The 26,456-nt window shown below is 32.8% G+C and overlaps 1 protein-coding gene across 3 annotated transcripts in view; it reads left to right on the top strand.

Annotated features, from left to right (window-relative positions):
- CSMD3 (CUB and Sushi multiple domains 3) overlaps nt 1-26,456 on the top strand; it is a 929,671-nt gene that overhangs the window by 796,298 nt on the left and 106,917 nt on the right. For all 3 annotated transcript variants that reach the window (XM_054590414.1, XM_054590413.1, XM_054590412.1), the window contains 5 exons: nt 2,027-2,123; nt 4,285-4,389; nt 18,266-18,384; nt 19,665-19,734; nt 24,876-24,992. In XM_054590414.1, coding sequence (XP_054446389.1) covers nt 2,027-2,123; nt 4,285-4,389; nt 18,266-18,384; nt 19,665-19,734; nt 24,876-24,992 — 508 coding nt within the window. The remainder of the gene's footprint in view (nt 1-2,026; nt 2,124-4,284; nt 4,390-18,265; nt 18,385-19,664; nt 19,735-24,875; nt 24,993-26,456) is intronic.

Below are 26,456 nucleotides of genomic sequence, written 5' to 3'. Positions count from 1 at the left end.
TTCATCTTATGACACACATAAACTAATTACTAAAATTCTGCAGCACACCAAAAAAATTTCTTTTTTTTCTGATCTGACAAAAAAAAAATAGGTATAATTTGGATTGATTCACCCAGGACAGTTGTTGTATTGGCTGTTGTCATGTTTTACTTGACAATCTAAGGGAAAAGAGGTCAGGGACCCAGACTAAATAGTCAGGTATTGCATGTTTTAAAATTTCTTGCAGCACGACAGTTGAAAATCTCTGATGTAAGGCACAGAGCGATCAGCCACTCTTCCAGGATTGCATGCCAATAGAACCCAAGAGATTCTTTCAAAACTCAAGAGGAAAGGGAGCCAGGAAGTTGCAAAGCCAGGCACATTAACTCTAATGTCTCTTTTATTTATCCACTAAGCTCTACTCTTTCTCAATTTTCTTTACTTTTTCAAACTTTTCATGCATATTTCCTCTTATGTAAATACCCTCCACTGTGGCTAAATTGGATTACTAATGGTTCACTAAATTCACCTCTTGGCTTGATTTCTCTACATTTTTATTAACTCAATAATTCCTTTTGGTGGAAAACCTTTCAATATGTTTTGCTTATCTCAAATGTCAATTGCTGCATGAACTCTTAATTTTATTGATTTTTTTTAAGCTGAATGTGATCTTTTCTTTTCCTGAATTGAAGGGAAAGAAAAATTCAAGTAGAATTGATCTTTGTTTAAGGAAGTGATAATTATAGTATAATCATAGCTTTAATTCTGGTCTTCCTGTCCTGGAACATTGCCATTGGGCTTAATGCCTGTCACACAGGCGGGGTATCTGTTGCCATGTGGCACTCACCCCTGGAAAGGAGACGCTAACATTCACTGGAATGGAAGAATGGTGATGGACTATTCTGTGCATAAGACATATTTAATGAATGCAGTCGCCATAATTATTTAGCAAATATGGTGTGCTTACTTTAGCTAAATACTTTATAACACTTTAGCTAAATAAAATAAATGTATTTTAATAAAGTTATTTCTTCCCCATCTCCAAAGCTATAAAATATGTGATAAACACAGAGAAAAACAGGTAACATCCACAGCTGTGAGGACTCTGTGGGTTCTTGCAAAGTTCACGCTGTGCCAAGTGAAGTGCAAGAAAGTAACACATGCCTCTCTCTTTAAATAAAATTTAAGACATCAGAGAATTACATTCCAGCATTTCCCTTATCAACCTTACAGACCTTCACAGTGACTATGATTCCATTCATAAAAATAATCTCCAAAAGATATACATTAGTTAGTTACAAAGTATCATTTTGACCATCTATATTGAGACCTATTAAATGTGTGCCTAGGAAATAATAATGTTAAAACTTTTATATATGGTAAAGTAATTTTGTTTTATGTATTGAAAGTTCATTTAAAACTTGACATATTTTCTAGAAGGGTACCGAACAAAATGAGCCATCTTTCAGCTCCTTAATCAGCCTAATAAATGATTTGATGGGAAAATATTTTTAAATAAAAGACAGGAAATGGAACAAAAGTTATGCAAATAAGTGAAAATATAATGTGTCCAGGACAAGTTTAGGAACATTTCTATTGTAAGGTCCTGTATACTTGTAGACCACCAATCTGGTTATTTCCTAGTAGTTTATCTCATAGCTAAAGCAAATGGGAAAACTCAGTCACTCACAGGACCACTCCAAAGCATAAGGTAACCAAGTGTTTGGAACATGCGCTGGGATCCTGGCGCTGAGATATTAGAATAACGCAAAGCTTTTAATGAAGAGACTGCTCTGAGATGGTGACAAACTCAGTGTTATATCCAGAGTGAGCGTTGCTTGAGCCCCGAAGGCTTTTCTCATGACAGCCCCTCATGTAGGTCAGAGCCATAATGCCAAAGATCAGTTCTGTTAGATTTCTTTTATGGAGGTCCACAGTGGTCTGGTCTAGGCTTTGAGCTCTCTTTTCTGGGGGGTATAGATAATCTACAGTATTTTTTTGTTGTTGTTAGAAGTGTGTGTTCTTAACAGAAGCTGTCATTTCACAGGTGCAAGTTGTCAGTTTTGCTACGGAACATAATTGGGATTCTCTGGACTTTTATGATGGGGCGGACAACAACGCTCCGAGGCTTGGAAGTTACTCAGGTAAATGCGAGAGCTGAGCTTAAATGAAATACAGTTATACTGAATAATGGTAATATCTCTATTTCTAAAAAATGCTCTCTATAATTCTGACTTGTTGGTTTTAATTTGTTTTTTAAAAACTATGTGCAATGAACTAAATCACAGAGTTAGAAGTATGAAAGGCTTTAAAGGTAATGAAATAGAAATTAGGTTTAACACCTTACTATAATTTTAGTACATTTGTGTAATTATTTATTGATGCTTTTATGTTAAGGATAATATTTTCCCCTGTGCTTCAGCAGTTGTATGTGTGTTGTGCCCCTTACCCTTAAAAAAAAAAGAGAGTGAATATGAGTAGACAAATATTAGACAGTGCCTGGTAATTATGGTATATCCACTTAATATATGTTTTGCAGCTATCAAAATAATTAAAGAGACTGTGAAAAACATGGTAAAAGTTATAAGGTATATTGAGGGCCAATAAAGAGCATATGTAATTATTTCTATGCAATTAATAAAGTTAATGAGTACATATATACCAAGACTAGAAGGTATTAAAATTTGTTAAGAATTTTAGAGGTAATTTATGTAATAATCCCACAGCTTCTTGTAGCATGAAATAAAGCTTTACTTTAATTTTAACTATGCATTTTACATTAATTTTAATTATACTTTTTAACTCCAGAAATATTAACATGTTAGACTGTTAACTTACACATTTTAGATACACTCCAATAAGTTTGTTTTTTTTTTTAAATAGAGTATTATAACCAGTTTTTTAGCATCACCATTGAGGAAAGAAAAGAAGACATATTTAAAGAAGGACTGATTTGATTTAGACATAAAATATATTTTAGCTCTTTAGACAAATCTTTCCTGAAGAAAATTTTATAAAGTTTTGAGTATACATTTATAATGGATTAGGTATAATATATTCTTAATAATGAATATAAAAATGAAGATGATAAAAGTGGTAAATAATATGCACATGATAACCGAGTGTAGCTCTGTGGGAGACTTGTCATACATTTCCTCACTTGATCTACCTAGCAGTCCTCACAGGTGATCGGAGCTTAGAGGGATTCAGTTGCCCAAGGTCGTACAGCTAATGTTGGGATAAGGCGAGGACCCAGCTGGTGAGACTCCAGAGCCCGAGGACTGAGAGGTAGAAGTGCTAAGGGATGAAAGGCAGGTTGAGTAATCTTTGAGATTTTATTTACCCCTGTCTTCAGTGATTCCTTGTGGAAACTATAAACAGAGACAAATTTCAGGAAAACAGAAAGAAAAGCAGTTATGTGTTCTGTATGTTGTTGTGATTTCTTTTCTAGACGAATCAGTGGTTAAGGTTCACAGAGTTGTGTAAAGTAAGTGTAAAGTAACTAGTTACCTAGCAAAAACTGTTTGCAGCACTGTCAACTGATATGTTTATTGAACTTTACCTTAAAACATAGAATTGACGTTAATTTTTATGCTGGTCATTTGAAACTGCTTGAGTTGTAATCTTAAGGGTGTTAAACTATTACTCAATGTCAAATAGTCAAGAAATATCTGGTTTAAACAGATATTTTATATTTTCACTCAACTATTGAATAAACTAAAGTTGATTTCCTTTAGAAGTTTAGAAGAACATCGTTATGATGCACTTGCTGAAAGACAAAGCTAACGCTAGCTCATAAATGGGATTTTTTTGAATGCTACCTACCAGCTTTGCTAACAGAGTATAAGAAACGTCAAGGTACTTGACCTGATATGAAAGAATATATATTATAATAACGGGCAATAAGTGAATGTTTCCTCTAAACTCTTAAGTTAATATACCATAAAAGTCACATGCAAACTTTAAAGTGAACTGTATGGAGTATTGGAATCCACATGAAATTCAAAACATTTATTTTAGGTGACCATAACATTTACTGCTTTAACTTCTACTGGCTGTCTTTGCTCCTATCCATTTTTAGGGAGCAATCTAAAGTGATCTCAAAGGTCTGTCTCCTTGGAGATAATCATGAACAATAAAATGAAAGAGAAATTTAGAACTATTTTTATTTAAAAATTCTTGAAAAACACTTAACTAATACATAACTTTAGTGATAACCTATTAGCTGATAAGTAGCTAACCTACTTAGTTCATTATAGTTTTTGTTATGTGATCGTTGACCTGCCTTTTCCATGATCATTTCAGGAACAACGATACCTCATCTTTTGAACAGTACATCTAACAATCTCTACCTGAATTTTCAATCAGACATCAGTGTTTCCGCTGCAGGATTTCACCTTGAATACACAGGTAAATATAACATCGTGTGCTATTGGGGGGGGGGGGGGGTGAAGAATATTTATACTAATTTTTAGATGTCATTTTTCCAAATATAGAAATTAACTGGAAGTCGCCAAAAGAGAACATTCAACTTATTTTATAAAGATTTTGATGTGTTCCACCAATTCAGCTACAAAACTATGTGTATAAAGTTCTGATTTTCATCAGAATTTATTGGTTCTTTGTTAATTTTAAGAACACCTGACATGAAATCTACACTCTTAACAAAAATTTTAAGTGTACAATACAGTAGCATTATCTATAGACACAAATACAGCAGATCCCTAGAACTTACTCATCTTATATAACTTAAACTTTATACTTGATGCATGGCAACTTCCCATTTCTTCTTCCCCTCAGCTCCTGGAACCAACATTTTACTTATTGCTTCTAAGTTCACCTTTTTGGTATTCCACATGTAAATGAGAACATACAATATTTATTTTCTCTGTCTGACTTATTTACTTAGCATAACATTTTCAAGGTCCGTCTATGCTGTTGCAAAAGTCTGGATATCCTTTTTTCCCCATGGTTTGAATAATATTCATATATATACATGTATGTATGTCATATGTACATGTACATAGATGTTCGTGAATCTCCTCCCTGGCCACAAGTTCTCGTTTCTCTGGTTTGTCCTGGGATATCTTTGTCTACTGTGTAACTCCTCCTTCTGGTTTAGGAACAATCTGCTCTTTTCAGGAGGATCATCCCAGTGTGGCAGGGAGAACTCATATGTGGCTTGATCTGCCCATGAGCTCTGTAAATCCTGCCCTGCTTCTTGGGAGCTTTGTTTACCCGGATGTGCTCAAAAAGTAGAGAATCTATATCTAAACCTTAAATTCAACATTACTTTGCACCTTTAAGCTTACATAGCAAAAATTCAGCACTCTTTTTGTGGTCACCGACCCTGCATTCAGCCCCTCTGTTTGGCCTACGCACACCTGCCAACTCCACCAATGTGACAATGGAATGGTACACATTGCTTCTGTAAAGTGACATCCTTTAGATACTTGGTAGCTTTTCTGATATGCATACCTTTGATGGCCTGGGCAGTTTTGCAAGTATTCTTAAAGTGAAAATGAAGATTTGAACCTCTTGATTTGCATGACTTTGTGGGGTTTTTCTGGGTCAAGTTTATAGCAAACCATTTTCAGAAGTCACCTCAGGCCCCTTATTGAAAAAGTGGAGGTTAACTCCAGATCAGAAAGATAATTTACAGATACTTTTCTCATTATGTAGGTTGTCTTTTGATTTCATTGATTGTTACTTCTGCTGTGCATAAGCTTTTTACATTTGATGTAGTCCTACTTATTTTCCTTTGTTGCTTGTGTCTTTGGTGTCAATTTCAAAAAAAAATTGATGCCATGGCCAATATCAGGGAATATGGTTTTTTTCCTAGTATTTTCACATATCAGGTCTTATATTTAACTCTTTAACCCATTTCCAATTACTTTTTATAAGTGGTGTAAGATAGAGGTCTGATTTTTTTTTTCTTCCATGCATGATTTTCCAGTTTCCCAACACCAGTTGTTGAAGAGACTATGTTTTCCCCATTGGATATTCTTGGTTCCCTTGTCAAGTGTAATTGACTGTATTTACAACTATTGATTTTGTTGCTTTGGTCTGTGTCCATTTTTATGCCACTATCATACTGTTTTGTTTATTATAGTCTTTCTAACACAGTTTGAAATCAGAAAGAATGATGTTTCCAGTTTTCTTCTTTTTTTTTTTCAGGATTGCTTTGGGTATTTGAGGTTTTTTGCGGACACAATTGAATTTCAGGATTTTCTTCCTATTTATATAAAAAATGTCAATGGGATTCTAATAAGGATTACATTGACTCTATAGGTGCCTTTGGGTAATATGGACATTTTAACAATGTTAATCCTTCTCATCCATGAATACAGAATGTTTTTTCCATTTATCTGTGTTTTTAAAATTTCTTTTATTAAACTTTTATAGTTTTTAGTGTGCAGATCTTTTACCTCCATGCTTAAATTTATTCCATTACTTTGTTTTTATGTTATTATAAATGACATTTTTTCATTTATTTTTTGTTAGTATATAGTAATAAAAATAATTTCTGTATGTTGATTTGGTATACTGCACTTTATTTTTTTATTAGTTCTAACTTTTTATGGTGGTGTCTTTAGGATTTTTTTTTTATATATATAAGATCATAATATCTGCCAACAGAGACTATTTTACTTTGCCTTTTTGGTTTGGATAGTTTTCATTTCTCCTTCCCTAAAAGCTCTGGCTAAGATTTTCAGTGCTCTGCTGAATAGGAGTCATCAGATCCTTAGTCTTGTTCCTTATTTTAAAGGAAAATTTTCAACCTTTCACCATTGTATATATTAGCCCTTTTCATATATGCCCTTTATTATGTTAAAATTAATTTTGTTGCATGCCATTTTTCTGAGAGGTTTTGTCATGAAAGAATGCGGTATCTTGTCAAATTTTTTTTTCCGCATCTGTCGATCATATGGCTTAATCTTTCATTCTCTTAATATGATATATCACATTTCTTGATTTGCACATGGTAAACCATCCTTGCATCCCATAAATACCATTTGATTTTGATGGTGTATGATCTTTTGAATGTGATGTTGAGCTTGATTTGTTAGTAATACCTTGTGTATTTTGCATTTATATTTATTAGGCATAACGTGTTGTAGTCTTCTCTTATAGTGTCTTTCGCTTTGGTATGAGGGAAATGCTGGCTTCAGAAAATGAATTGGGAATGGTTCTCTCTTTAATATTTTGAAATAATTTGAAAAGAATCAATGTTAATTCTTTAAATGTTTGGTAGTATTGAACCGTGAAGCCATCTGTTCTGTACTTTGCTGGGATATTTTTGATTACTGATTCAGCCTCTTTACTCATCATTGGTCTACCCAGGATTCTATTTCTTCATGATTCAGTCTTGGTAGTTTGTTGTATGGTTTTAGGAACTTGTCTTTTTTCTAGTTTATTCAGTTTGTTGGTATATAGTTGTTTATAGTAATCTCTTGTGATCCTTTTTATTTCTGAAGTATCAGTTGTAATGTCTCTGTTTTTTCAACTTGTGGAAAAAAAAAAAGAACTGGCACCAGTAGAATTTAAATCTGAAACGGGAATAAGTGGCTTTTCTGGTTGGTACAGAAAATATGTATTTATCTTTCAACTTGCAACAAAGCTTTTACACACAAACAAGGCTTATGTACTTAAGTTAAGCACATGTACAAATTTGTATTTTGTTACATCAAATTATCACAAATGTAACTGGGTGATTATGGGGTAATTTTGAGCTTACTTACTGTTTCTTTCTGCCATTGATACTAGACCGTGTTCACTTAGGATATCATTTTGTCTCTTGAACTGAGTCCAGTCTTGAATCTTTTTAGTATTAAAGTGCATTTGTTGGCCGAATAATGAATGATACCGTAACACCTAAAAATATAAGATAACAAATATATAATGTTGGAATACATCATTAACATCAGTATACCTATGGTGATGGTGGTGTTCATAATGGCATTTAGCTAAGTGCCTTGGTCTGTATTTGTTTTGCAACTCTATTAGTTTCTGCTTTCTGAAGTTATCCCATTGTATGTTACTTTCTCAACATCACTTTATCCATCACTATAACATCATTACCTGTACTGGAAGTTTTGATAAAAAAGGATCAGAGGCTACAATGATAAGCATGTACTAAATAAATATTAGTTAATTAATTTTTGACAGTACTTTTGGTTTTATATTGAAGTTTACTTTCCAGCTATTGCTAACCTCAGGTATAATGCATGTATCATCGTAATGTTAATAGATTACAAATCAATAAAAGATTTATTCACTATTCTTCATTCAACCAACAAATGTTTGAAACACCTACTAATTGTCACATACTATGCTCAACATAGGAAATGCAAAAATAAATATGCCACGGTACCTTTTTTGATGAGATCAAAGTGTAGAAGACACAAAGAAATAAACAATAATACAGTGTTCTGAATACAGGGACAGAGATATTTATGGTAAAGTGTACAAAAGCAATAGGTAATCAGTTTCATTTATGAAGTTCAGGAAATATTTCAAATTGGAAGTGACACCTTGGCTGAGTTTTAATAAACATGTTAAGAGTTTTACAATTAGAAAAGAGTGGGTATTTCCAGCTTGAAAACTTCAGATTCTGACAGTGGCATGATATACAAGGCTGGGCCCCAAAACCTTGGAATTTGTTTAGAAAAAACTGTGTATTTATTCTTACATGTTTAAACTACAGTCACCTTCAAAGTACTCTCCATTTGATATAATACACCTATCGGGATGTTTTTTTTCCACTGCTCAAAACAGTTTTTGAACTGTAGATTTTGATGCCTTTTAGTGCTTCTGCCATTTTTTTTTCACCTCCTCCGCATTGGCAAAGTATTTCCTTTTGAGGACTTTTTTCATCCAGGGGAATAAAAAAAAAGTCTCTAGGGTGAGATCAGGTGAACAAGGAGGGTGGGGCATGAGGGTCATGCTGTTTTTGGTCAAAAACTGCTGAACACTCAGCATGCTATGGGTAGGTGTACTCAGTGAATCACCCATCATGAAATGCGCAAATGAGTTGAAAGAGTCTTCAAAAAAAATTCAATGAAGCTGAGTGCAGCCTCTCACAACGACACCAGCTGGTACACGGACACAATGGGTTCCCAGAACACTCACCTAGTGGGAGGAGCCTGTACTATAAGGGACCTGCCCTCCAGAAGATTATTCCGGTTTTGGGTGGCTCCCCACTTTGTATGGCTTATTAGGAGAATTGTAACTAGGTCAGTAGGGCTGAACTAAGGTTTGAGGCAGCACAAGGAACTAATGCTTGGATAGGTAGGACGACTCCTGAAAGTTATAGGATGTCATAAGCAGAAATTTCACTTTTGTTAAGTGATGCAGTTAAAAGCAGCAAATGTTTTGATATTCATTCATAATCACAAAGAACTTAGAGCAACGTTTGCAAAGTCCCTCTTATGTGACTTTGGCATTTCTAAAATGTTTTCTTAACTGCCAAAAAGGGCTCCAATTGTGTATATGATAGATAATATAAGAATATTAAAATTTAATGGCATAAGTTATCCAGTAGTCTATAGTATTTTTCAAACTGTTCTTTTGATTAGAAACGCTTAATTATGTTCAATAAATTAAGGAAATTGAGCCATATCTTAGTTGTCCAATATTAGGTGTTAATATACATAATAGCTTATCTCCTAGACAAAGCATTGAGAGTTTGACTGCTCTTAAAGGAAAAAAAAATGACTATTGGGTTTAAATCTTGCAATTTTTTGTTTTGAAAACTAAAATCTTTTGGCAGAAAAGACATACTATAAATATAATTTTAGCATCTTTGTGATCTTTAATTTAAGAAGTTGAGTACCTACCCGTGTCAAGGAAAGTCTGATTAGAATTGTAGGGGGATTGGGTTGTGAATGAGATAAACGTCTGTCCTAATCAAGTTTAACCTTATGTAAATTGTAGACTTTTGCTTATATTTGTGATTTTTTATTCAACTATGAAAAAAATGGTTATTTCTATAAATGAGCAGTCAAGTATAGCTAATACTTTCTAAATTACTTATTTGACTTGGTAATGAATAAGCATAAAAAGAAATGGTATATCGATGTATATGTGTGCAGTTGCTTTAAATGGTAAGACCAACAATGCCCCTAATGGTCTAAAGCTACTCACAGGGAATAACATTTAATATGTTAGCTTTCAATTCACATAATTTCAAGTAAATGTTTACAAAGTCATGCTTTGTGTTCAAACTGATCCCCAAATACTTCCTAAGAATCGTTAGATATATGGATTCTCCACCCAAGAGAAAAACAAAGAACTAAGCACTGTAATTTGACAGGACAGTGTTAATAACATTTTTCAGAAACTGGAAGGTGGGATATTATCAGAAGATGACAAGATGATTGCCAAATTTTCAAAACATTGTGTTGAGGGGCCTAAATAAACTGAGACATTGAAACGTTTACTGGCTGTTTCCTTTTAATTAGGAAAAAAATCTAAAAAATTTCCTGGGTTAAAGTAAATACAATAAAAAATACCAGCATTACAAAAATTCTGTACAGTTATATTAAAACATGAATTTTTTATCAAATCAAAACAAGGAAGTGAAACTATTGTCTAGATATAAAAAAGACCTTTTGGGAGGGAGAGAAATAGTTACAGCTTAGTAATATTGTCACATGAAAGTACTCCAGTTGCATGTGCTGGTTTTAAACAAACTGAGTGAACTTAAAATAGTAACTATAAATAAAAACTGAAGTAGAGAGAAATAGTTGAGAAATAGAGTTACAGAGCAAGAAAAAAGAGTGGCAAGTAAGAGAGAGGGACAGGGAAAGAGAGGAGAGGCAAGAGAAAATGATAGATTTAGTGAAATCAGTGCCAGAGGACGCCTGATGTTCATTAATTAGAAAAGTGTTTTGGAATATTCCTCATGTTTTCAAATCTATTGTCTAATCAACATAGACATTAACATAGTAATTGCAAAATGGTAAGTGAAAGGCAATGGGATAGAGGTTGAACAAAGAAATTTGAAACACAGCTTTACAAATTAAAATAACCAATAACTTCTGCTCTAGACTTTAAGGGCAAATTTATGAAATAAGTTACGGCAGCGTTTTTGGCTGCTTTGTTAATAACAGGTTGAAAAGCAGTTACATATGGTGCATTAGGCGGAACAAACGCTCTGAAGAGCAGCGGTGACTTGGGTATAGTGTCCAGCAGGGCACACCCAAAGGCTGTCCGACCCCTCAGGACCCTAAGGTGCACTGCCTCGGGAAACTCCAGACAATGCAACCGAGCACAGAGGCTTTTTTTTTTTTTTCCAAACAATTCATCTTATTTGTGGAAAGGGAATCATAATTTCTGTCAAGTTTCAAAATAGTAATTCCCCTTAGTGGAGAAACATCAATTTGGTTCTAAAGCAAGAATCTGTTTACCAGTGGAGGCAGGTTATATTAACTAGACATAAAAATTTTAATGTCTTTATATATTCAGAAGCCCCTGAAGTCACTGGTTGAGATGTGAGAACAAGAGCCTCTACAAAAGAAAACTGTATTTTTTAATGAATGTAAAAAAAGACTAAAAGAAAAAAAAATAAACCTATGCTTTCATGCTAAATAAAAATGTAATGTTTAAGCAGTTGTGTTCTGGAAAAAATAATTGTGTGTGTTTAAAACACAATAGTTGTATTTACTTTTCTCCATTGAGAATACCTCTTTCACTGCACATCTTGGTATTTCATTTGCGACAGCCTCTAAGATAAAAGTTCTGCCCACAGGGTAACATAAGGAAGGAATCACAATGGGCAAATAACAGTCTCCTAATCACACTCTGAATACTAGCAACAGATGCAGAAGACATTAAGGTTTGCTATAAAAAGGACGGATTTCATGTGTTTTTTTAAAACCAAGAAAGTAAACTCTTTCTATATTCCTAAAGGAGTATTTTAAATAGTAAAGGTTTCAGGAAACACGGCATGTGTTCAGTCGTGGGAAAGGAAATTTGGCTGAGATTCCTTCCAGAGAGTAAGATTTTCAAGAAAAAAAGTGCAAAAAACTAGATTACTCACTGGCACAGTTGCTAGATAGATATGCCTTGCTTTCTGTATACTTAAAAAGTAAGTGTTAACAAATAGACTGATTTTTATCTATAGTGCTCTTTTCTTCTTTGAATTTGAGGGCATAACATTTTAACTTGCTAATTCCATGATTCTTCTGCCCAATGTATTTTTCACATTTCTTGGCAGACACAAGGAAAATTTAATGCAAGTAAACCATAGTTCCAGAATTTTAGAGCATATATTTCTCTCTGCTCAATAAAGAAAAGCTATATCATTAGTTAATAGTCTGATTATATTTTGCTTTTTTCTACCTCGAGTTATCAAAAGTTGACATGAAGCTACATCATTCTTTTTGTTGAGAATGCTGATTTGGTAGTTATGTGAATAGATGTAGCTGCTCTGAGTTAATATATTTTTACAACTTTTTTTTTTTTAGTGTAAAGTATAAAATTTCTCTGTCTCCTAATCTACAAGATGGCAAGAGTTACTTGTTAAATTGACAATTTGTGGGGTTTTTGGGTTTGTTTTGTCTTTAAATGCATGTGATGCTGGTTGTAATTATGTTTTGCATAAACATATTTGTTGTAGGGAAAATGTCCCTCGTACATAGAATGCCGTTAAATACATCAAATGTTAGTAAGCTTTCATGAGGAGAATTTGTAATTTTTAGTCTCTCTGCCACTTGGATTCTGGTAGAGGCTCATCATTGACAATTTTGGAATGACTATTTGATTGAAATAGGTATATGTAAGTTCCTTCACATTTCCTTGAATTTGTTGAGGCACACATTTGAATCTCAATAACGGAAAATCCTAGAAGGAAAGTGGACTGTCTATAAATTAACAGTTTTTGGTTTTGAACTTATAAAATGTATGTTTTAAAAGGGGAAAATACATGCAGTGATGTTGTTTGCAAATTTAGGGTGATCAAAGATCTCAGAGTATAGTCTCTGTGCTGTTTCCAGACTAAAGGGGTGCCTTTGCCCAGGTGCGACAAAGCCCAGTCAAATGCAAACAGGAGTTTGCAGCCTGTTTCTTTCAAAGGAAATGGCACCACCCCCAGGGTTAGGCTCCCCATAGCTTCCTGAGGATGAGCTGGGTTTGTGGGCTCTACTGATTGATTGGGGCCAGGATAGGATCCTTGTGTCTAGACCTGATGTCAGCTATGGCACTGGCCTGTTCTGTCTGGTTTCTTGAGGGTGTGGTCCCTTGGGTCATTCTGCTTTCTTGGGCCTGGGGTTGAAACACGACTGAAGTCAATATGTTATCTTTAGATTGATGCATACTGTTTCTGTGATCAGCAGACCTGAGGTTTTGTTCCTAAAAGAGTTTGATGCTGACCAGAATCTGCTGTCCTCGGGGCTTACTAATTAAGGAAGGGAGTGGACTAGACGGACAGAAAGGAGAAAGGGCCATGTTAAAGAAAAGGGTTTCTGTGTGGTCACATTATCATAATGAAAATGTTCTTCTCTTCTCCCACACCTAGGAGCACTCATGATATCTACCACCAGTAATTCTGCTGTAAATCCCAGATTTTCCCTCTATTACAGAAGGAAATACAGCTCCCTATATTGGCTAAGATTGTAAGACTTTACAGTTCATACATTGCCTTTTAATGCCTTCCTTTTCAGCTTCATTTGTTGCTGCCTTTCCCCATATTCCACATTGTGTTTGTGGAAAAAAAGACTTCTTTGTTCTGTAAAGGAAGGGAAAATCACTCAAAACCCCATGCCGTTTTGTCTGCAAGTATATCACACCTTCTCACTTATTGTCATATATCAATAAAGCATATAATTTTTTAGTGCTCACTTAAGTTATTCCCTATGAGATAATTATTTAAACAAAGAACAACCTTTATTTAGTGTGATTATTCTACTACACTGTAATCATCTTTTAAACTAAGCCCTCTCTTTGTCCTAAACAGGTTCCTTTAGATCAGCACATGGTTATCTTGCTAATCGATCTTAGCACATCCAGCATCTAACATGATAACAGAGTATACAGTAGGTGCTCAGTAATGGCTTATTTAGTGAATGAATGGTAACTGCATGTCAGATTCCATTGAACATTATATCATTTAATTTAGCAGTATTCTGTAGGCTAAAATTTCTTAAGTAGTATCTATTATTGAATATCCAATTAGTTATTCATAGTAATGCTAACTTGAATGTTAACTAAAGCAAACATAGGTAAGTAAGAAAATGTTAAGTATCAAAATAAATATGAACATTCCTATATCACTGATGCCCATCAGAGATTATTAAATGTCAGAACTGTTCCTTCTAAAAAAACTTACAGTCAAGTTACATGTTGCAAAATAGCTATTTGCTTAGTTGATTAATTCCAAGGTATTTTACCAGGAAAACAAGAGTCTGCATGCTTACTATTGCAGTTTTCTTCATTTTCAAATTAGTCCAACTCCTTTTGATTTCATACTTTATCACCAACTTCTGTGTGATCCTCAAACTGTTACCTTAAAATAATAAATATGGAATGCCAGATGATAATTCTAATATATTAAAATACCCTCAAAGGTACCATAAACATAGAAATAATAGTTCTTTCTTTTGTACCCATTATTCAGAGAAAAAGTTTATACTGAAGACATGCAATATATTTAATATAACAAGAGCTTCACTCTCACTGAATACAATCTCTTGTGCAAGGACACAATTCAATTCCTGTTTCTTTCTCACATGAATGCAAATCCAGTGTTTTTGGTCCTCATTTTCAATGTTTATACATGGGTTGTCACGTAAAATTATGAATGAGTTTTTCCTTTTATATAACAATGTTACTGAGAGTCTTAGCAGTAATAAGCATTCTTCTCCTTCCTGTCTCTCTCTCTCTGTATAAAAGGCTTTGAAATCATTATTAAATACTAGGAAGTAATATATATATAATTATATAATCAGAATTATCTGATATAAATGATAAAATTAACAACATTTTCTACTCCAGATTGATTTCCTTCGAAACAGAATTGGAAATAATAATATTTAGTTATAAATACATGTTAGAACCATGAACAGAAGTTTTAATCTTTCAGTCAGTGTAATTGCCTACAGTAATGTGATAGCAGACTTAACTCTGCAGTTTCTGATATGGATTTGTCCCTGGATTTGTTTCTGTTTGTTTTTGGCTACTACAGCAGATTAATTGATCCAATTCCCATTAAAGAAAAACACTGAGAGAGCATCTTTGATTGCTAAGGGCTTAATTTTATGAAGTTTACTCTCATGTAGCTGAAAATGACAATATTTTGATTGCCTTGGTTAAGTATGAGCAATCTTTTGCAACATTTTTACAAAATTTCTTTTTCTTTGTTGATTCCTGCAAACAATAACTTACTGGTTTGTTCACTTAAAAAGAAGTTACCTAGCTGGTGTGGCTCAGTGGATTGTGTGCCAACCTGCAAACTGAAGGGTTGCTGGTTCAATTCCCAGTAGGGCACACGCCTGGGTTGCAGGCCAGGTTCCCAGTAGGGAACACGTGACGTGCAACCACACATTGATGTTTCTGTGCCTCTCTCTCTCCCCCTTCCCATTCTCTAAAAATAAATAAATAAATAAAATTGTTAAAAAGCATAAAAAGAAGTGAAATATAATCCTTAAAACATTTAAAAATTATTTTTAATATTCAGAGATTTATTTGTATAAGTAAAAAAGTGTCTATAAAGTATGAACTGCACTATTTTCAAATATTTATGTTTTATTTCCTCCAGTACACATAAAAAATAAGGATGAAAAAGAATGAGAGGCCACTATATGACTTCTCTTGCTTATCTGATGACCTTATCACCTTACTTTCTCCCCTGAAACAACCTAATTCAACAGGTTAGCTGGTTCAACTCTATTTTTAGAAGAATAGAAGGGAGTATGTTCTTGTATCCCAAATTCTCTGCTAGTACTAATTTATCCAATACACAAGGGATTTGATCACTTACATAAATAATTTCTGTTCATTGTAGAAGTTTTAGAACTCAGAAAAATACAAGGAAGGACCTACAAATCATAGCAAAGCTCACAATCAAGAATAATCCATGCTAATATTTGGCATATTTCCTTTCGGTCATTTTTCTCTGATTATATACGTATAAGAATTTTTAACTTACAACATTGCTGTTATGTAGTTTATAAGAGTTTGTATCATAGTTTTTAAAGCTAAAACTCTTTCATAAATATTTTATTATATATTATGCAACAACCTTGTGTAAAAGCAAGGCTCTCAGTTTCTGTGGCATCACCAGATCATAGTTTTATTTTTCCTCCTCCTAGAGGATCGATAACACTTCTCAGTATTAATAGTTTTCTGTGTATATAGTAATGAATGGAGAACTTGATAGAAAGGAAAAAAAAATGAACGTGTACAAAATGTGGCCTTCTCAGTAAGAAAGACTCTAATGGGGAAGAGTAATAAATGTACTGTTCAGGATGCCCAAGAAACCAAAGTAAGGTAAAATCATATTGACAAGGCACAGGTTTATACCATAACTTACTTTTTTTTTTTTTGTATTCAGGCATTCTTGAAAAGGGCTCTATGAAATCAGATGAATATAATGTGTGAAGCCCAATAATATATATTAAATGAGATTAAAATAATTCTAAGACAACTTTTTATCTATTCATGGATCTCAAAATATAGCTGGGGGAATATGACTTTATCCCTTACAATTTTAAAAGTAGGTCATAATTTAATGCTAACATCTTTTCTAGGTCCATAAATTCAAGATTACCCAAAAAATAAAGAAATATGGAACATGATATATGTTTAGAGACCTAGCTAATTGAGGCACAGGGAACTGGAGGTCCGTTCCCCAGACTTCCCTAACTTCTTTCTGGATTGCCTCAAATGCATTTCCAGATGAACAATTTGTTCCTCCTCTTCACTGCCTTGCTTCCTGATCTAACCATAACTCTCTTAACTTTCTGCTGTCATGCTATTTCCTATCCTTAAATGTCACTAATTACGCATGACTTTTAGCTACTCTGACCATTCATTGTATTATTAGGTAGAGAAAGTATCTTCCATTTGCAGAGACAGACATTTTTATTTATTAAGAATAGTTACAATGAGAATTCACTTTCTTTTTATACTATTTATTGATCCATACAATCAGTGTTCATTGAGTGCTTCCTTATGATGCTGTGCTTTGAGCTGCCTTCATGGAACTTCTGTTCTAAGAGTGGAGATCGATCATGAAAACTAATCACATAAGTATTTATTCATTATTACTTTATGTTAAGTGCCACAAAGGAAATGTAGAAGTTGGTCCTCTGAGAGGATCTATCAGAGGGAAATCACATGGTCAAAAAGTGATTAATAGATGAGATATTGTTACACTTTAGGATATAGTTTAAATGTATTTTTATGAAATAAATATATATATAATTTTGGAGTGATGATTCCTTAAAATGTGAATTAAAAAGAAATAAATAATAAACATTGGCTTTAATGAAGATAAAAATTGTAATAATATGTAATACATGCAATGTTGAAAAAATATTTTGGCTAAAAAAATTAAATAAATTTTTAAGGCTTAAATGAATTCTTTGAGAAAATCTTTTATATTTTGTATGCTTTTATTCTTTTATGTTAAAAAATAAATTTTAATGTAAAACTAATAAAAGTGTGTTGAATTATATCATTATCTTCTCAGAAATAACAGATTTTACATATTACACAATACTTTTCAGGTCTCAATGACATACTTGTTTTTCTCTTTTCTGATTATAGTATCATGTGAAAACAAATTTATTTATAATTATATTTAAAAAATTTTACATGTAATAAGTGTATTAAAATATACCTCATGAATTAAAACTCCATTCTTTATGAAGAAGGAACCAAAGATTATTGATGAAATAGCAAATAATTTTTAGTCATTTTAATAGAACATTTTATTATTATAATTTTATTTTATTGTCATAATACATTATTATTTTTATTTTTATTTATGGATTTTACTTTTAGGATTTTTTTGCAGTAGAAGACACTTAGGCTGGGAGTTAAATGAGAATTTAGGTACAATTACAGAGCTATTTAATAATGCCATGAAAATTCAAAAAGTTATTGGGGAGTTCCGAAGCACATTGCTCATAACGTCTACAGTTAAATCTTATTCACAGAATATTCTTAGTCTCAATGTAATATCTGGTTTTAATGACCTAGTATTCAGTTTTGCTAATTTAATAGGCATGATTTAAATATTCATTATTTGAAAATAACTTATATTATCCTTAAATATTCTTAGCAATTGGTTTGGATTCCTGTCCTGAACCACAAACTCCCAGCAGTGGAATTAAGATTGGAGACAGATATATGGTTGGTGATGTAGTATCTTTTCAGTGTGATCAAGGCTATTCTCTTCAGGTAAGTTTATTTTAAAATCATAGTTTTGCTTTTCATTGCCCTTTCAGAATATTTTAACAAACCAATGGTAGTAATCCTCAAGTTTTAACATAATACTGATATTGGGCCTCATATTTGAGCATGAAGTCAAATGGCATTTATTTTTTCATTAAAATATATGTATGAGAGAAATTGCTGGAATGTACTATATTTGTTTTGATTGCAAGTAATTAATTTATTTTTCTCTATTCACATAGGATGTGATAGCTGAACTCCTAGATCTTTAGAATTTGAAAATAAAAATGAAGTGCCACTTAAAGCATTAAATGAAATTTCCATGATAGTAAATTCCAAAAATTAGTGAAAATTAACCACATATATATTTTGCTAAGGAAGTGGATTTGCAATGTATATTCAGATGTTTTTTTGTTTATATTGATCCTCTGTTATAAGTCTCTTAAGGGTCTCAAAATCATGGTCTCATAAAAATCTCCCTAAAGGATATACTTGCTACAAAATTAAGGAAAAAATGGAGGCACAGACTATTTTGCATGTTAAGTAAATAAATTCCTTAGAGGAAGCTGAATTAAAAATTAATAATTTTTAGTCTTTATAGTTGTATTTCAAATGATTCGTACCAGAAGGGCAAGTAGATATTTCTGGACTTTATATTTCAATTTAAAATTTAATATACCTTAGCTGACTTGTTTTAATATTTTATGAAAGAATTTTATAATTAACCCATCTCACCTTGAATATTACAATAATTTAATATAAACCACTATATATGGCCATTTCATTTTTGTTATCATTGCAGTGTCTTACTAGAATGTTTTGATAGAAAATGTTAAAATACAGTTAAAAAAACTAATGATTTTTTTTTAAGAGAGACAGGAAAGGGGGTGGGGGGAGAGAGAGAGAGACATCAATTTGTTGTTCCACTTATGTATGTATTCATTGGTTGCTTCTTGTACGTGCTCTCAGTGGGGATCAGACCTGCAACGTTGGCTGATAGGGAAGACACTCTAACCAACTGAGCACCTGGCCAAGACCTAAAATACAATTCTAATGTGATATGGAGTCTTATTTTTTCTATCTGAACTTTATTATTATTTGTTTTACATTTTGTCACAACTATATATAATTACCTTTCTTATTCTAAATAATATAAAAATTCATATTAACAGTTAAAAAATATAAAAATTACTATGTATATTTAAGCTTGTTTTCATGATAAGCATTCATTATGCTATGGTTAACTTTTAAAAGGTATACTAAAACTCATTGTCTTGCTTGTATAGGGCCATTCTCACATAACATGTATGCCTGGACCTGTAAGAAGATGGAATTACCCAATCCCAATTTGTTTGGGTAAGTTAAAGAACTATAAATCACTTACAAGCTTTATCAAATTTTAACATTGCACTCTGTATATGATATTGTTTACTTATATAGTTTGTCTTTTGTCAGGTTTTATGGAAACGATACTTTGAGATAAATGTTTGATATTTTTTAATTTAAAAGTTTTATTTTTAAACTCCAATTCAATATCAATGGATGACTTAAAACTGTAGAAAACTGGGGAAAAGGTATTGTTTTTTTTTATTCCCCAGAGGGTTTGTTTTTTTTTTTAAGTATGATATGATAGAGGTCTGCAGGGTTCAGGAAAATAGTAAATATTCTATTGCTTACTACTGAACTAGTAGATAAGGAATCTGGGTTCTACCAAAGGCAGCATAACACTCCATGGAATATCATCACTGTTGATGGGCAATTGAGAAAGTATCCAGAATGTATTATGAAAAATGGAGACATTTATTGAAGAATATACAAGATATAAGAAAGATTGTACATAGGACAATGATGCCTCAGTCTCCTTCAAAGGAGACCTCTTGGGACCTCACACAGTTCTCCCAGAGTCTCTTCCACTGTTCAAAACACTCTACAAAATCCTTTGTTGGAATCACCATTAGCCACCCTGTTGTATTTTCCTGAATCTCGATGATCTGAAATCTTTTCCCTTTCAAAGGTGATTTTAGTTTTGGGAAAAGCCAGAGGTCAAAGGGTGTCAAATCTAGGCTGTAAGAGGGCTGAGTCAGCTGGGTGATTTGATGTTTCACCAAAAATCTCTGCTTGAGACGTGATGCATGAACAGGCATGTTGTTGTGATGAATCTGCCAATCACAGTTGGCCATAGCTGCAGCCATTTCGTCTTGTTGCATCTCTCAACCAATGAAAACCATTGAGGTAACACTTCTTATTAATTGTTTGGTCTGGAAGGGGGTACTTGCGATGGACAACATCTTCCCAATTAAAAAAAAAAAAATCAGTTAAAATGGTCTTAATCTTGCTGCGACTTTGCCACATCTTTTTCTGGTGCAGAGAACCAGGCAACTTCCATTGTGTCATCTCCAAAAGCCTTCTGAATCATCTGAATAATGTCTATGGAGGAATGTTCAAGCTTAATGCAAAGCCTGATGCAGATTTATTGCTCTGCTGGCTCAGTCATTTTAAATGCTATGGCCACACAGTACACATGCTTAGTCAACAGCGCCTATTGAGTAGTACAGTGAAGTCACCATTGTTCACCCATGTGCACTGCCTCCATTCTCATTGGTTGCCAGGTTACATGGATGTTGCACAGACTTTTCATTATATTAACAATAGTTTTACTTTTTCTGGACAGACCTCATATATCAATAACGCACTTGGGGTTTTGAATGTAAGGACCCCGCCTTTTGCCCTAACTAAATGCCACTTCCAATTATTTCTCTCCACTGTTTAATTTTTTTCCCTCTTCCTCCTTTCTAGTATCTGTATGCAACTGTTAATATACTGGCCTCTACAAAATGTGAAAAGATATGTCTGATAGGATCTCTGTCATTAAAATATCAATTTACCATTTAGAGTGGAAGAAGTAAGAGAAATGAAATACAAGTGATTTAGTGTTAAATTAATTTTTGATTACATGATGGAATTCCAAAACATGAGACTGGAGACTGATGTTGACCAAAGTCATTAAGAAATATAGTCAGCTCATATAATTTATACAGACTTTTGGATGATATGTGTAATAAAGATAGATGGATGAAGGAAAAAACCCTTTCTGAAAAAGAAAAAGGGCAAAGGCAAAAGAACTGGTGTGACTTGTATGACTTACCTCTATACAATTGCCAAACCTGTATTGTATTAGTTTGCTTGGGCTGTCATGACAGAATACCACAGATGGGATAGCTTAAACCACATAAATCAATTTTCTCTCTATTCTAGAAGCTAGAAGTTCAAGGACAAAGTGATGTCAGGATTATTTACTTTGGGGGGCCTCTTTCCTGGGTTTGTTGATTGCTGTCTTCCTCCTGCACCTTCACGTGGTTTTTTGTCAGTGAGCAAGGGCTCCTTGTGTCTCTTCCCCTTCCGGAAAGGACACCAGTACTGTTAGATTAGGGTTCCACCTTTACGACTTCATTTAACCTTAACTCCCTCCTAAAAGCCCCTACCTCCCCACAGAGTCACGCTAGGAGTTAAGGCTTTAACATAGCAATACAGGGTAGACACAATTCACTGTGTAACACTTATGTACCAGGTACACAATTCTTGTTGGAGAATACTGGAAAATAACATTTAAGAGTAAGAATGCGTTTAATTGGCAAAAGATATTGACAGCATTCAGACTTTAGATTGGATGATATTTTTTAAAGGATATATTTCTTTAAATATCAGAAGAAATTTACAAATGCACATAATATTAGTTATAAAATTACAAATATATAATGCCTATTGTAAACATTCATATATACAGATAATGCCAATTATATGTGTGTTATGTGTGTGGGGTCTGTTTGTATGTATATCAAATTGAGTATAAAAATTGGGAACAGAAAGGAGCATAAAAAACAAATAGTATGTATATTCTGCTGATATGAAAACAGAGAATGTAGGTCTTTTGTTCATTACTGTATTTCCAATGCATAGAAAATCTCTCATTTTAAATAAACATCCAAAAAATATTGTTTAATGAGCAAATTAATATAAAGTTTTGGGATGCCACAGTATATTTTTTATACTATTTCCCTTCTTGGTATTAACTTAGAATAATTACCCATATCATAACATGTTTTTAAAAGCCTGATTTTTAGAATGGCTCAGAGTATAAGTCTAATTTGTGCAGTTATTTTCTTTTTGTTAACATTGTGTTTTTGTCTTCATAATACACATTTATAAGGCCTTTTCACATGCCTTCATTCATACCTCTAATCATTTACTTAGGATTTTGGCAAAGTAGATTAATTATGTCTTTGCATATAACTGTTTAAAAGCTTTGATAAACATTGCCAAATTGCTTTCATAAAATAATGTTAAATACCAAACAGCATCGTATGACAATTTCCATCTTTTTATATTAGAAGCACCAATTACTACTCTTAACAAATTGCTAATTCTTTAGATAAAGTATTGCATTTTGATTAAACATGCATTCATTCCCCATTTAACATTACTAACAAGTATTACAAAGAAATGGTATTTTAATAAAATTTAGAAGTTTAAGTTTTATTACATAGGATACATTGATATGAAACTCTATGGCATACTTCACAGACTTTGATTTCCAACATATCTTTATTCAAATTTCAGCCAGGGTACAATAGGTATGTCCAGCAGTGTGTTATTCTTTGCACCTGTGTTTGCTCACCTGTTAAGTGGGATAGTAATATCCACCTCACAGGCCTATTGTAAGAATTAAAGGAGGGAATGTGTTTAAAGTATTTATTACTGAACCTACAACACACAAAGTAGTAGCTATAATAGTGGGAAATAGGCAACAGCGATAAGATTTTATTTTCTATGTATGTACACCTATAAACATCCATGTGTATATATTTTTCAGTAAAGACAATATAAAGATTAACAGGTTATCTGTGAGAAGTGGAATTATAGTGCATTTTAATTTCTTTTCTACTTTTCTTACTTTGTGTTTTATAGTTTTTGGACAAGAAGTTTGCACTGTATTTGATAAAAGCATTTGAGTGGGCATCTTGGCCATGTATAAGGAGAAACTGATAGCATGAGGCTGATTTAGAGAACTTTAAAACTCTAGTCATCAAGTTACAGGGTTACAGCCTAGTGAACTGGAAAATAAACAATCTGTCAGATATTTTGATGGAAGAAAGGAAAAGTCACTTGAGATTTGTAGGTAATAGAGACAAATTAGAAGGAAGAATCAAAGATTACTTATTCTTGGAGTACTGTGCTATGGTTGTGTCCTTAACAAAAAGTGTAATGGGGTGCAGAAGTCTACTATGAAGCCCCTGAAGGATGGAAAAGTATACAGTTGTATCGTCACATCTCAATGTTAATCATGTTTGGGGAAAAAAACTTTATATGCAGATTGACTGCAAGATTATATATATCCCCCTAATAAGTCTGCTTGATACATAATTTATTCAATTCACATAAAGATAGCAGTCAAGCTTGTTATTGTTATCCTACAGAACATTAATAGAATTTATACTGAATTTTCCTTTCTTATATATAAACTGAAGCTTGATTATCTATCTGTTACTATTCTTAACAAGAAATAAATGAGTGAAATTACGAGTCAGTGTTCAATACAGGTAACTTTCAAACTTGATATGCAGTCATGAAATGTAATTCTTCAACCCACAATTAACAGACATTTTTTTAGTCCTTTTATAATGAAAATGTTCATTTAGAAGAATAAGCTTCCAAGATGCTATGGCTCTTTTAATGCATGTTAAATAGGTCTATTTAATCATCTACAAATTAAAACTTAAGGTAATTATCTGTTCTTATTATTTTTTTAGCTTATCAATAATAAACCAGTATAATGGATATTCTAAAACAAACATATTAATAAATTATACCTAAATTATCAAACTTGGGTATATCTTTTTACATATTTTGTACTTCCCTATTCTTTGTTTATATTCTTTTAGGATAAAGACCATATGATATGTAAATTCCTCACACGTTACTAATAGAAACCAATATTTTTCTTATAATTCTATATTAATCTTTCTTACAAAAAGAGTAAACGGACAGAAGTTTGTAAAAACAGTTCCCTCTTGAACACAGCACTTAGAATGGATATTGTAGGCTTGGTTTTATTCTAAATTATATCATCTTTGAATGAATCAAAACATCACTAGAAGTACTTAAGGATGAGAAATAAGCTGCCCACTGTGGAAAAGGACTTGTGCTTCTTGTTTGGTTGTATTCATGGCACACGAGCTGCTCCTTTCTGTGCTGTAATTGGATTTTACTTGTATTTATTGCTGAGAAGGGAAATATATAATCTTTTTATACTATTTTAGAAAATTCATTGTCTATTATATTTGATTGCTGGTGTGTGGTGAATGAGAGTTGACAATATTTAAATTTACATCAGTTTTAATTCAGAGGCTTGGCTAAGACTTGAAATGATGTCGATTTGTTTTTAACATAGTGAAGGATTCTACTACCCTGGCTCATGTGACACCTCTGTTATCTTGCAGCTCAATGTGGTGGTTCTATGTCAGATTTCAGTGGTGTAATTCTCAGCCCTGGGTTTCCTGGAAACTACCCCAGCAGTTTAGATTGCACTTGGACAATAAAGCTGCCCATAGGTTTTGGTATGTACACTAAAAACATGTGAAAAAGTTTTTGATATCATTAAATGCGTCCTTGAAAATAAGTATCAATGTCTAATATAAAATATTCACAAAAACTATAGTTTAATTTGGGTTATATACATTTATGTAAATTGTGGAATGAAATTTGGATAATTGTTGCTTAAGCCAAATAATTTTGACAGGAATATTTGAATAATTGAAAAAATAAGGGAATTTTAAAATTTGGTAGATAACTTGATGATATTTTCCAATTGATATATATATGGATGTAGCCTGAATTAGATGTATGTGGCAATGATAAATACAACTTAATTTTTTATGTGTAATTGTTTTTGTAACTCTCTTCTTTTTGTAACCAAGTAGTACATAAATAATTTTCTGTAAATCTATTTAACTTATTTAATATTCACTATAAATAAAACTTTACATTTGAAAAATAGTACACCTTTTCTAATGTTAGTTTTAAATACTACTTGTATATAGTACCTATTCATTCTAATAATACAATTCTCAGCATTTCGTATATACTGCATTTAATAATTTTTTCTCACTTTATATTACAAACGTGTTCACTTACAGCTTCCTCATATTCCCATGAATCTGTAAATGCATAAGTAGAAATGCTAGATTGTTAATTAAATCACAGAAGACTAGGATGAGTAGACAGTTCTTGTGGAAACCTGGTGGATTTAGTGCAATTAAGAAATTCTGTACTATCTCACTTATTGAGGGCTAAATTAAAATACCTGGTTACCCAAAAGGATATAGAGTCTCAGAATAAAAATTTATATTTAAAGTTTTTATATAAATTCACAGAAACTTGTAGTTTGATAATTCTTTACTAAGTATATATTATACTCAAGGTACTATGCTAAGTGCTGGCGATAAAATGCATAGTAAAATGGACTTTGTACCTTTCTCCAAATAAGTTACAATCACAGTAGGGTGACAGTCACATATGCTATTAAAGTATAATGGAAAGTACAGGGTTGGACTTAATGCAGACAACCAGCCTAGTCCAAAAAACGCAGAAAAGCTTTGCCGGAGGAAGTGATCCCCCAAACTGTGAGTTTAAAGATAGGTAAGAGTCAGCCAGGCAAAGAGGGTCATTGAATGGGAAACAGGAAAGAAATTCTACACAAGCTAAAAAATTCAGCAAGTCTGAACACTATGTTATGGGACCAAGATGTTGAGAGAACAGGAAACCACTGAAAAAAGAATGTTTAGGAGTTTTCTAATGAGGGTTATTCTGGTTACAACATGTAAATGATTACTCTGGCTACAAGGTGTAAACGTTATTAGTTTGAAGTGAACAAGTTCTTGTTCACTGACTGAAAGAGAATACTGATGAATATGAATAACAGATTTGCACCAGTGTGGCTATTCCTGTCTTTTACTCATCCCATGTTCCTTATGGAGCTAAATGAATTATTTCAAAATATATTATTAAACATATTTTCAATA

This window comes from Pteronotus mesoamericanus, unplaced genomic scaffold (assembly GCF_021234165.1).
Source record: "Pteronotus mesoamericanus isolate MK-2021 breed Mesoamerican mustached bat unplaced genomic scaffold, CSHL_Meso_final scaffold_174, whole genome shotgun sequence".
NCBI lineage: Eukaryota > Metazoa > Chordata > Mammalia > Chiroptera > Mormoopidae > Pteronotus > Pteronotus mesoamericanus.
Note: the sequence above shows the minus strand (reverse complement) of the source record. Positions and strands in the feature narration are given on the sequence as shown.